The 12,500-nt window shown below is 41.5% G+C and overlaps 1 protein-coding gene across 1 annotated transcript in view; it reads left to right on the top strand.

Annotated features, from left to right (window-relative positions):
- Nucleotides 1-12,457, top strand: part of ndnfl (neuron-derived neurotrophic factor, like) — a 14,961-nt gene extending 2,504 nt beyond the window's left edge. Inside the window, exons 2-4 of the mRNA XM_034308295.2 lie at nucleotides 3,800-3,976; nucleotides 6,846-6,970; nucleotides 8,111-12,457. Of these exons, the coding sequence (XP_034164186.1) occupies nucleotides 3,822-3,976; nucleotides 6,846-6,970; nucleotides 8,111-9,753 (1,923 nt within the window). The 5' untranslated portion in view covers nucleotides 3,800-3,821 and the 3' untranslated portion in view covers nucleotides 9,754-12,457. The remainder of the gene's footprint in view (nucleotides 1-3,799; nucleotides 3,977-6,845; nucleotides 6,971-8,110) is intronic.
- The last annotated feature ends 43 nt before the right edge of the window (nucleotides 12,458-12,500 follow it).

The following is a 12,500-nucleotide window of genomic DNA, read 5'->3' as shown; positions in this document are numbered from 1 at the left end:
TGCCAGGTTGAAGTTTCCTGGTGAACTCATTTTCAGTCCTAGGTAAGTATAATGTTTGGAATGCTCGATTTCATGTATACCTAATCTAAATGTGTGTTTTGTTCCCTGAAAGCTGGATCTTTTTGGAATATTATAATTTTGGGCTTTTTGAGGTTGACTGTCAGGGCCCAGGTCTGACAGCACTGCTGCAGCAGGTCCAGGTTGTGCTGTAGACCCTGAGCTCCAGGGGACAGCAGGACCAGGTCATCTGCATACAGCAGGAGTTTAATCTCTGAATCGTGTAGAGAGAGACCAGGCGCTGCAGACCATTCTAAAATGGAGGCCACTTCATTGATGTATATATTGAATAGTGTCGGACTTGAACAGCAGCCCTGTCTCACTCCACGCTCCTGAGAGATGAAATTTGTTCTTTTGTTGCCAATTCTTATTCCGCACTTGTTTCCTGTTTAATGAGATCAGATGATTTACCCCTACACCACTTTCCAACATTTTATAAAACAAACCATGATGCCAAATGGAGTCAAGAGCCTTTCTGAAGTCAATAAAACAAGCAAATATTTTAGTATTATTTTGAACAACATATTTCTCAGTGAGAGTGTGTAGGGTGTAAATATGATCAGCTGTGCGGTAATTTGGCAAAAATCCATTCTGACTTCTAGTTTTTTCCCCAGATTACTGTTCACACAAATGCCTTGGGAATTACGGGTCAAATTATAGATTGTTGTTATTGGACCTTGATTCCAGATTTCAGGGAAGAAACCTGCACTCAGGACCAAACTGAAGAGTTTTTAAAAGGCTAAATGAAATTTAGAGCTAGTGTGTTTAATCATTTCATTCAGGATTCCATCAGGTCCTGACACACAGTTTGTTTTAAGTTCCTGCTCAGTAATCGAGGAGTCTAAAGGGTTTTGATTATCTCTCTTTCTGTCTCTCTCTGTCTCTCTCTCTGCCTCTCGCTATCTCTCTCCCTGTGACTCTTCCTGTCTCTGTATCTCTCTCTCTTTCATGTTGCTGTTTGTGGGATGGGATTATTTATATCTTTACATAATAAACTGCTCTAGAAGGTGTGTGTGAGTAAAAAACACATACTCTGATTTACTTACAGACTCTATAGAGGTTTGTGTCTTTCAGATGAACAAAATAACATATCGTTTGTTTTGTGCATTTGCTGTAATGAATATGTAACAGACCAATCACCTCATCGTAATCCACAGACTAATCATTGACAGATAATCTTTCTAGATGAGAAGTGTACTGAATAAAGGTAATGACTCTGGCAGCCATCAACACTGAATCATTCACCTTCATGACTCATTCAAAAAGGCTCATTTATGAACCAGACACATATGTAAGGGTTGTTATGTAGAGTTTGGGGTTTTAAATCACGTCTCTATTTCTTCTTTTCCTTCCTTCTTTTTTCGCACACTATTCTAATACCCACTTTCCACACCATCACTTCTACTGTCTTTCTCTCTCCCTTTCTGTCCTCCTACACCCTTAAATGTCTCTTTCTCAGTGGTTGTAACTGGAGCAGCTGTGTGTGTGTGTGTGTGTGTGTGAGTGTGTGAGTGTGTGTCTGTTCTCTGTAAGTCAAACACACAGCGTCCGTCATCTGATCCCTGGCGTTACTGTGGTGATGGCTCAGTGTGTTGTTAGGGGACTTTTTGAAGTTTCATCTTTGTCTCTTGGGACAAAAACCTTGACAGAGCAACACCTGAATAAAGTCTCAGAGTTCCTCTTCACAACAAACCTCGTTCTCTGAACTGTAGGATCAAAATCAAACCTCCTTGGGTTAGGAATTCTATTTTTATTTCCCTGTGATTTGCATTCCTGGCACTGAGAGCTGCAGATGTAGAAATTAATCTATAAAAACAGAAAACACAGAAAATAGAGAGAAATAAGATGAGGAGGAATAAGTGGAAAGATATATGAGAGGGAGACAGACAGGTGGGCTGTGAAGTGCATTTTTTTATTTATTACACAGAGATCTGCACTTTAGAATATAAAACAGGAAAATTAGGGTTAGGGTTAATAGCTAGGGCTTAGGGGTTGGGGTTAGGGTTAATAGCTCAGGGTTAGGGTTTAGGGTTTATAGCTATGGTATATGGTTGATGGAGTTGTGTGTGGAGTTATGTAAACTAAATTAGATTAGAGACACTTCAGCTTTAACGCTCAGAGCTAAAAGATAAAACAGAAATATTTATATTTATATTATATATTCAAATGAATAATTCTCTCTGAATTAAAGCAAATGTTTTTCACATCCTTTAATCATCATCTGGGAAATGTCTCACATCCAGTTTCACTCTCTAACTCTCTCTGTGTCTCAGAGGTGTAGCTAGGGAAGAATTTTGGGACTGAAAGCACCTGAAATATTTTATGATGGGTCCAAATGCTTAATGGGTGTTTAACGTAACACACATACAGAGCTGACGATTATATAAGAACACATTTTGCTCAGTATTTCAAGAACATCAGTGATGAACATGTTCCTTAGTTTGTTTAATCACATATTATTACTAGCTGTGAAACAAGATGAACTAATCATGTAATTTCTGTTTCTGCTTAAAAAAGCTAATAGATGTCACTTAACGGAGGCAACGACGGATGCAAGCGCAGATTTTTATTGAAAAAAGTGTAAAACAAACAACCAAAACTGTGAAAACAAGAGTCTAAACATAAACAATGGACACTAGGCAAAAACATGCAGACTATGGGCGAGGCTATGGGACACACAACAAATCACAAAGTGACAACAACAAAAGCTTCCCAATAACAGGAACTTATATAGTGGTGCTAATTACGGTGAAATGAGACACAGGTGAGGCTGATTGAGACATGTGACATGCCGGGGCTTCTGGGAAGTGTAGTCCAGCACCGGAAATAAAACTCAAGAACAATTATTCCACAGTAGCGCATACTGAAAAATGGGATGTGGTCGGTCAGACATAAGAGAAAATATTATGTATAATTTACATCAAAATATTTAGTTTCTCATCAAAACATGATTTCATCACTCATAGTAAATTTTATTTAAAGTCTGTAGAAGTCTGTAGAGCAAGTGTGTTCAATTGATGTAGTATTAACGTGATCCAGTTATAAGTAAGTAACGTGACTCAATCATGCGCGGCCCAGTAGTGTACTGAGAACACTGACCATCGAGACGGGTCGCTATAAGTACAGTCTCTGACGCACGCACACACACACACACACACACACACACACACACACACACACACATACACAGGCCATAGAGACGGGCCACCATAAGAAATCATGGTTCCTTACAGAGCGTGGAGTGCGCACACAATGCAACAACATCGCTGTGGAGGCAGAGCTGCACAAATTGTAAGAGAATCTAACAAATTCAAACACTTGCGTGAAATATATTTTGAGAAATTTCAGATCACACACTCCCAGTTCTCCCCTCTATCCCACACAATCTTCCACACAATCTGAGAGTAAGTGAGTAACCCACCCAAACACACACACACACACACACACACACACACAAAACCCTGTTTGTCTTCTCTCTGGTTTTATTTGACTTTTAATAATTGTTACTATTATTGAGAGCCAATAATGTTGTTGAGGCAACCAACAGCAGATGAGCAGAATTATCACTTCTATAATCATAATGCAGACATAATGCAAGCTAAAACCACTAGTTTAAACCGTAACACACACACACACATCATGCTAAGAGCATGTAGAATCAAAAATCAAACACATTTATACACTGATTAATAATACAACACTGTCTCTCTCTCACACCCCCCCCCCCCCCCACCCCCCTCAGGTGACTGGCTGATGTAATAATAATGAGTGTGTTGTGGAGTTTGTATCTGGCTGTGATGCTCATCTCACACACACTGTGCACTCTCTCACCTGAAAACGAGGTACCAATGCACACAACTACCTGGCTGAGTGATGGCAAGAACACACCTGTCCACCTGAAGAAAGGGGACACACACAGGTAACACAACAACAACACACACATGCACACAAAGGCAAAGATCAAAGGACAGACAGACACACAAGCAAAGAGCAAAGCACACACACATACAATAGGTAGGGTAGTTAGAAGAGGGCAGTTAGTTAGAAGAAGGCAGTTAGCTAGAAGAGGACAAAAAATCTGTGCAAAATGCCAACACAAAAATATATATAATAGAGTTAGGGTTTGGGTTAGTAACAGTGAGTTGGGTTAGGGTTTGGGTTAGTAACAGTGAATTGGGTTTGGGTTAGGGTTTGGGTTAGTAACAGTGAGTTGGGTTTGGGTTAGGGTTTGGGTTAGTAACAGTGAGTTGGGTTTGGGTTAGTAACAGTGAGTTGGGTTTGGATTAGTAACAGTGAGTTGGGTTAGGGTTTGGGTTAGTAACAGTGAGTTGGGTTTGGATTAGTAACAGTGAGTTGGGTTTGGGTTTGGATTAGTAACAGTGAGTTGGGTTTGGATTAGTAACAGTGAGTTGGGTTTGGGTTTGGGTTAGTAACAGTGAGTTGGGTTTGGGTTAGGGTTTGGGTTAGTAACAGTGAGTTGGGTTTGGATTAGTAACAGTGAGTTGGGTTTGGATTAGTAACAGTGAGTTGGGTTTGGGTTTGGGTTAGTAACAGTGAGTTGGGTTTGGGTTAGGGTTTGGGTTAGTAACAGTGAGTTGGGTTTGGGTTAGTAACAGTGAGTTGGGTTTGGATTAGTAACAGTGAGTTGGGTTTGGGTTAGGGTTTGGGTTAGTAACAGTGAGTTGGGTTTGGGTTAGGGTTTGGGTTAGTAACAGTGAGTTGGGTTTGGATTAGTAACAGTGAGTTGGGTTTGGATTAGTAACAGTGAGTTGGAGTAACTATCAGATGATTGCAGTGCAGTTTGGCCCATAAACACGTACAGCTGATTTTCATAACAGCATTATGATGCACATCAGAGACAGAGACAGTCTTACTGCATGGACTATTTTTGTATAAAAATACAGCACGGTCTGTCATGTGAATTGCAGAGCAGAATAATGCATAGCATTTTAGTTTTTCCATGGTTCTTGTGTTCCTATGTCAGGTGAGTTACTTAAAGATTTACAGAGAGACCAAAATTCTCTCAATACTGTGGTTTAATGAGCAGCTCATGCCTTCACTTCTGCACAGAGTTGTCTGGAAGTCGACTCCTGTAAAATTCCTGATCCGTTCATTAATCTGGCAGGATTTTAGTGTGAGCTGATCCGTCACTCGGCTTCCATCTGCCATCTGACTGCACTAAAGACCTGCTGCTGAGCAACACGAGTCCCTTAGAGACATTTCCTCTTAATATAAGAATATAAAGTCACTGAGGACATTACTGAAATCCAGCAATTTCTTTTATTCCACTGTTCACTTTATTCCACTGTTCACTTTATTCCACTGTTCACTTTATTCCACTCTTCTCTTCATGTCACTGCAGTTGGCTTTATGTATTGTTTGTTATTCAATGAACTCACACTGACAGATTCCTCTTTCTCTCTCTCTCTCTCTCTCTCTCTCTCTCTCTCTCTCTCTCTCTGTAGTTCTCTGTAGTTAAGTTGTTATGAAGGCTGAACGCTGCCTGAAAGTTAGTGGATTTCACTGCAGGAGGGAGAAGAGATTTTTGTGATTATTTCATACATGACATCATTTCCTGTTCTACTAATGGCACTGTGAATCTCTGTAGCGTTTATCTTTAACACACTGCCGTGTATCTGATCAGTAACACTCCTTATCTGTGAACACACAGGCTGTTTTTTCTGACCTTCATTAACACTCTTATCTCTGCATCCACACACACACACACACATACACTAGAGCTGAACAATGGGAATTCATTAGTGGAGATTTTTTTCACACTTTAACACCCAGAATCTTAATTTCATTGTTCATGTGATTTATTTATTATTTACTTTTGTCTGTTTGTCTGTTTTTCTTTCCCACATTTCTATTACATCAGAATACTGAGGAATTAAAACCAACACAGTGTACATATCTGAGGACTGTTCACACAGAATGAGAAACTCGAATGCAGTGGAATTTGTGAATATTCAATTAATCAATTAATCTGTTAGAAGGAAGCATATCACCTCTCTTACCCAGGCATTGTCGTATTTCTGTTGTGGTTAGATATTTTAGTTTTATGTCTCTGATAATGTGATGAACTGATTTTACTCTCTGCCTAAATATGCTATAGGTCTCATCACTCACACACACGCTCTCAATCAAAACCATTAAACTCCTTAACCTTCACGTTCCTTGGAGAACATTGTGTCTTGGCCTCATAAAAGTAAAGGAAATTACTTATTAATCATGGTTGCTAAAGACAAAGATAGATGGCTGAACTGGCCAAACTCCACAGAGCAGAAGTTAGAATGTGTAGCCTGTAATGTGAAGCTTGCATTGTGTGTTTTAATGTATGTGTGTGTGTGTGTGAATGAGCTGTTACTATAGAAACAATGACGTATTAAAATGAGTGCATTAATATAAACCTGTGAGTTGCAGCTGCACTACTGTCAGAGCTGCTGTTTATAGAAAATTTATCAACACCTTCTGACCAATCACAATCCAGGATTCAACAGCACTGTGGTGTAAGTGTCAATAATAAAGGATGCTGTTTTCTCCATGTTATTTAAGTTTCTTACAAACACAGCTATTTTATTTACTTATTTATGTGTTCAGCTTACGCAGCAACTTTCTAACACATAGTGCAGATTTATAAAGAACAAAACACAAAATAACAGCAATTTACATAAAAAGTGATACTACAGTGAGCTTCATCCTTCATTATTATCTCCTGTTCATTCTGAGCAAAAGTGTGAATCTGATTAAATTTTCACACACTTTTATTCATGGTTTTATTTCAGGCTCCATTTTACACTGGGGAAGAAGACGACAACTCTGAAGCTCACAGTTTCTCCCTGTTCAGGAAGCATAGAGTGGAGTCTGAGTGCACACACACTGAAGGACAAACCAGCCAAGGATCATTACTGTAAGTGTGTGTGTGTGTGTGTGTGTGTGAAAGAGAGAGAGAGAGACACTGAGTTAGAGATATGGGGAAAATGGTGCATCATGCAGGACTCCCAGCTCCTCACCCAACTGTGGTAAAGCTTCCAGTAAAGTCATGTCCTGTAATGGAGGAAGGAGCCACCAGCCTGAGAAGGAAAGTTGAAATCAGAAAGAATAAACAGATGGCAGTTGTACTTTTATTAATTATCTAATAACATTTTGAAATGTTCACGGGCATGTTTTTTTCTCCAGCAGGTTCTGCTTACAGTCTGCTGCTGTTTGGTGTTTTATCGTCTTGTCACTTTAGCACTTTAAATCCTGCATCAGAAAGTTTCATGAGGAGCTGCATTATAAAGTCATGAAGTGATGCATTAATCATTTTATCCACTTTATCTGCATCTGCTGCTTTAAATGATTCACTTTGATTATGAAACATTTGCTTTCAGAGTTCATCTGCAAAAGTAAAGATAAAAATAATTTTTTAAAAAAAGCATTGTGTTTAAAATGTGAGAATTGCTCATTTATTTACTGCACATTAATGTTTAAAGAAGCAGCATGTGTATTAGCAAGTTAGCTCATTAGCAAACATCTATCACTGTGCATCGTATGTGCAAATCTGTGAATTATTATTATTATTATTATTATTATTATTATTACTATTACACTAATGAACATGCTGAGTAGGTGCAAAATTGTTCCTACTAAATTATTCTAGCTGCTGAGGTTGAGTGTGTTCCTAACCCTGACCCCATACACGCATCCTTTGAGCTGCAAATGTCCACACATGTAACTACCATTCTAACTATAATAATAAAATGATGATGTTACATGGTGGTCTGATATATTTCACCTCAGATGATGGTCATTAAGCCAAGTTCATCTAAGGAGAAGTGAACAAGGAGGTGTGAAAAGAAGTTCTGGAGCCCAGCTTTACAGAAGAACTACAATCATCATCATGTCCTTTGTGTGCTACTTCCTCTTAAGAATGAGGATGTGCTAAAAGTGGAACACAGAGCAGATTAGCTTTAGTGCACATGGCTGTAAATGTTCTTCGCTGTGGTTGTAATGATGTGTGAGACTAGCCTTGTCTGATTAGTTTTATAAGGGACTGTCTGATTTTCAGGGAGCTTTAAGAAGAGCAAGCCTGAAGTGTGGTGGAGAAAATCAGCAAGTGAGAAGACACTTCACACCTACTCCGGCAGCGCTGTGGACACCTATGAGGGTCCTGCGCTGCAACCAGTCTCCGTCTATACACTGCGGATTAAATCAACGCAGGAAGACACACATGCACATGTTTATCTCCATGAAGGACCCACACCATGGGGAGTGCTTCCAGAGTTGCCCTTTGACCCCAGAGTGCACATGCTCGGGGTTGGGATGAGCAGTGTGACACTGACCTGGAGTCCAAGTCCTTCTGTCATCAAAGCACAACACACACACATACATACACGGTTATATGAGTACTGTGTTACTGTAAACCGCAAACACAACTACAGGAGCCTGTGTGCAGCACAAGAGGAGAAAGGAGAGCTGAAAGATGAGAGGAAGGAAAGAGCGGTGGTCAAACTGGACGGATTCGATGAGCATGTATGTGTATGTGAAGAGGTGGAAAGTGTGTGTACCATCTCTGAGCTCCTCCCAAACACGCTCTATTACTTCGATGTGTTTGTGATTGACAGAATGAATGGCACCAGCGCAGCATACACAGGAACGTTTGCACACACACATGCAGAATCACACACACACACAGAACCACACACACACAGCAGGATCCCGCTGAGAGAGGGGCAGGTGCAGTGGGTCACACTGAGTTCTGGTGCAGATGAGAGGAGGAGTTTCCGTTTCCGGCCTCGTGGTGGGCAGAAGAACGGCCTGCTCACACTGCTGAGCTGCAACAACACACACACACTCACACACACACTCTCTGTTTCAGTATTGGCCCAAGGAAATGAGCTGACATCACAGGAAATAGGAGATCAGCTGGTCCAGATGTGGCTGCAGGGGTTCTCCTCCTACCTGATCCAGCTCCGAATCTCTGCTCGAAACACACACGCAGCAGAGAGAGAGACTTTGTGTGTGAAAATGCAGGCATCGTCTGCATTCCACCGCCGGGGGGCGCCGGCGCTGCCACACACACTCCACATCAAGAGCTTTAACACACTGCGCACCTGCAGCTCCGTTACACTTGCGTGGATGGGAACTGAGGAACGAGGACTGTACTGCCTCTACAGACGCAGAGTGGACGAGCAGGTTGAGACAGGTGGAGACAGAGTAATACGGGGTGGACAGAGGTGTGAGACAAGTGGAGACAAAGTGGTACGGGGAAGAAAGAGGAGTGAGACAGGCGGAGACAAAGTGGTACAGGGTAGACAGAGGAGTGAGACAGGCGGAGACAAAGTGGTACAGGGTAGACAGAGGAGTGAGACAGGTGGAAATGGAGTGATATGGGGTGGACCAAGGAGTGAGACAGGTCAAGACATAGTGATATGTAGTAAACAGAAGAGCGAGACAAGTCGAAACCGAGTGATACCTCGTGAACGTAGGAGTGATACGGACCGTTGCTTAGCGCCTGAATCCCGTCCTCCTGATCAACGTGTGCTCTGTAAATACTTCCAGGAACTTGATGCACGCCGTGCAGTTACTACGGCAACAGTAGGTGGGTTGGAGGCGGAGACACTGTACACTTTTGATATTTATCTGATGAGACGATGGGCACTTCCTGTTAAATACCACAGCAAGACAGTGCGGACCAGGAGAGACTGCTGAGAACTACACACACACACACACACACACACACACACATACACACACACACACACACACACACACACACAGACTGAATACACACCAGCAAAAGCTCACTGACTGGTCACCAGTCACATGGCCATTGTTGCTGTTATAATGATGATGAGTTTATTCGAGTTCACACAGGACTGCAATATCACACCTGTCTATCACTACAGAGAGAGACAGGGAAGACTCAGAGTGAGACAGAAAGTCATAAAGAGAGACTCAGAGTGAGACAGAAAGTCATAAAGAGAGACTCAGAGTGAGACAGAAAGTCATAAAGAGAGACTCAGAGTGAGACAGAAAGTCATAAAGAGAGACTCAGAGTGAGACAGAAAGTCATAAAGAGACACACAGATGGGAAACAGATAAAAATGACAGGAGACAAAGAGACAGAAAGAGAAAAAAATCTGACAGAGAGACAGGGACAGAGAGAGTGAGACAGATGTGTTCTGCATGATAAAAACTCGTCTTCATTGTGTTTGTGTTTGTTGTGCTTCACTTTTATGCACCAATAAAAACAGAGCTGTTAAACAGATAACTAATCACGGCTCAGCACATTTACATCACAGCTGAGGATCATTCTGCTTTTATTAATTCTCTAATTAATTTACTTCTGTTCACTCACTCACTCCCACATGTTCACTCCCACTCCCTCACTCACTCCCACATGTTCACTCCCACTCCCTCATTCACTCCCATTCACTCCCACTCCCTCACTCACTCCCACATGTTCACTCCCACTCCCTCACTCACTCCCACATGTTCACTCCCACTCCCTCACTCACTCCCACATGTTCACTCCCACTCCCTCATTCACTCCCATTCACTCCCACTCCCTCACTCACTCCCACATGTTCACTCCCACTCCCTCACTCACTCCCACATGTTCACTCCCACTCCATCACTCACTCCCACATGTTCACTCCCACATGTTCACTCCCACTCCCTCACTCACTCCCACATGTTCACTCCCACTCCATCACTCACTCCCACATGTTCACTCCCACTCCATCACTCACTCCCACATGTTCACTCCCACATGTTCACTCCCACTCCCTCACTCACTCCCACATGTTCACTCCCACTCCCTCATTCACTCCCATTCACACTTATTCACTCCCACTCCCTCACTCACTCCCACTCCCACTTATTCACTCCCACTCCCTCACTCACTCCCATTCACACTTATTCACTCCCACTCCCTCACTCACTCCCACTTATTCACTCCCACTCCCACTTATTCACTCCCACTCCATCACTCACTCCCACATGTTCACTCCCACTCCCTCACTCACTCCCATTCACACTTATTCACTCCCATTCCCTCACTCACTCCCACATGTTCACTCCCACTCCCTCACTCACTCCCACTTATTCACTCCCACTCCCTCACTCACTCCCATTCATTTATTCACTCCCACTCCCTCACTCACTCCCACATGTTCACTCCCACTCCCTCACTCACTCCCACATGTTCACTCCCACTCCCTCACTCACTCCCACATGTTCACTCCCACTCCCTCACTCACTCCCACATGTTCACTCCCACTCCCTCACTCACTCCCACATGTTCACTCCCACTCCATCACTCACTCCCACTCATTCTCTCCCACTCACTCACTCTCACATTTTCAACCCCACTCATTCACACTCACTCACTCACTCTCATTCACTCCCACCCACTAAAGTTCGAGTACAGTGTGCTTTATTAACATTACTGTTTTAAAAATGTTGCCAAAGCAAATAATATAAAATTTAAATAGACAAACAATAAAAACAAATAAAGAAATAGAAAAACAATAATGAATAAAATAAACACTAAACATTAATAGACATTAAATGAACAGATGTATTACAGAAAGATACGCAGTATTGAATTAATTTATATAAATAACAGCTGTATAAAATATTATAATAGATAGTGTTAGGATTGGATTAGATTAGATTAGATTGGATTAGATTAGATTATCGTGTGTTGTATGATGGAGTGAATATGAGCGGAGCTGCGAGCCGCACACTTCCTTCATGTTCCCCTGAAACACAGCTCAGTTTGTGCTCAGAGCTCAGAGAGGAGACGTTTGGGATGATGGCTGTGAGTTTACGCTGATGTTCCTGTCTAATGTGCTTCTGTTGTGGACAGACCCGAGTGAAGAGCGTCTCTGATTCTACTTCCTGTAGCTCACAGTGTGTACAGAGCCTCTGTTCTTTAGGTTTATAGCTTTTAGTGTGTCTTCATTTTTCAATTTCTAAATTGTGATCACCCTCTCTGTATTTAGTCAGAATTTGTCTTTCTTTCAGGCTCTTGTTCTTCAGATATTCAGCTGATTGGATTAGTGTGTTTAGTGTTTAGTTTGGTTTGGGATTTAATTTAATTTTTCCACTCTTCAGTGTACATGCTCTTTAAATTTGTTTCAAATGTATTCAGTCTGGATTTGGGGGTGTTTGACTCTCTCATTCTCTCATTCACTCCCACTCACTCTCATTCACTTATATGGCAGACGCTCCATATAATCCAAAGCTAATGATAAATTGATTAAAAATTTGCAATGATTTAACAAAAAAAAAAAAACACACAAACATGAGTAATTGTTAATATGGTGAAATTTTCTGTTAGTAGTCTCCATTGACAGCTTTATGAATCTTGATCTTGTATTTATTGTAATAAACATGTTGTAACTGAGTTCTGGCTTCCATTTTTAATTTAACTGAAGTTTGCTGAACAA

The sequence above is a fragment of the Pangasianodon hypophthalmus genome, chromosome 10 (genome assembly GCF_027358585.1).
Source record: "Pangasianodon hypophthalmus isolate fPanHyp1 chromosome 10, fPanHyp1.pri, whole genome shotgun sequence".
NCBI classification, from domain to species: domain Eukaryota; kingdom Metazoa; phylum Chordata; class Actinopteri; order Siluriformes; family Pangasiidae; genus Pangasianodon; species Pangasianodon hypophthalmus.
Note: the sequence above shows the minus strand (reverse complement) of the source record. Positions and strands in the feature narration are given on the sequence as shown.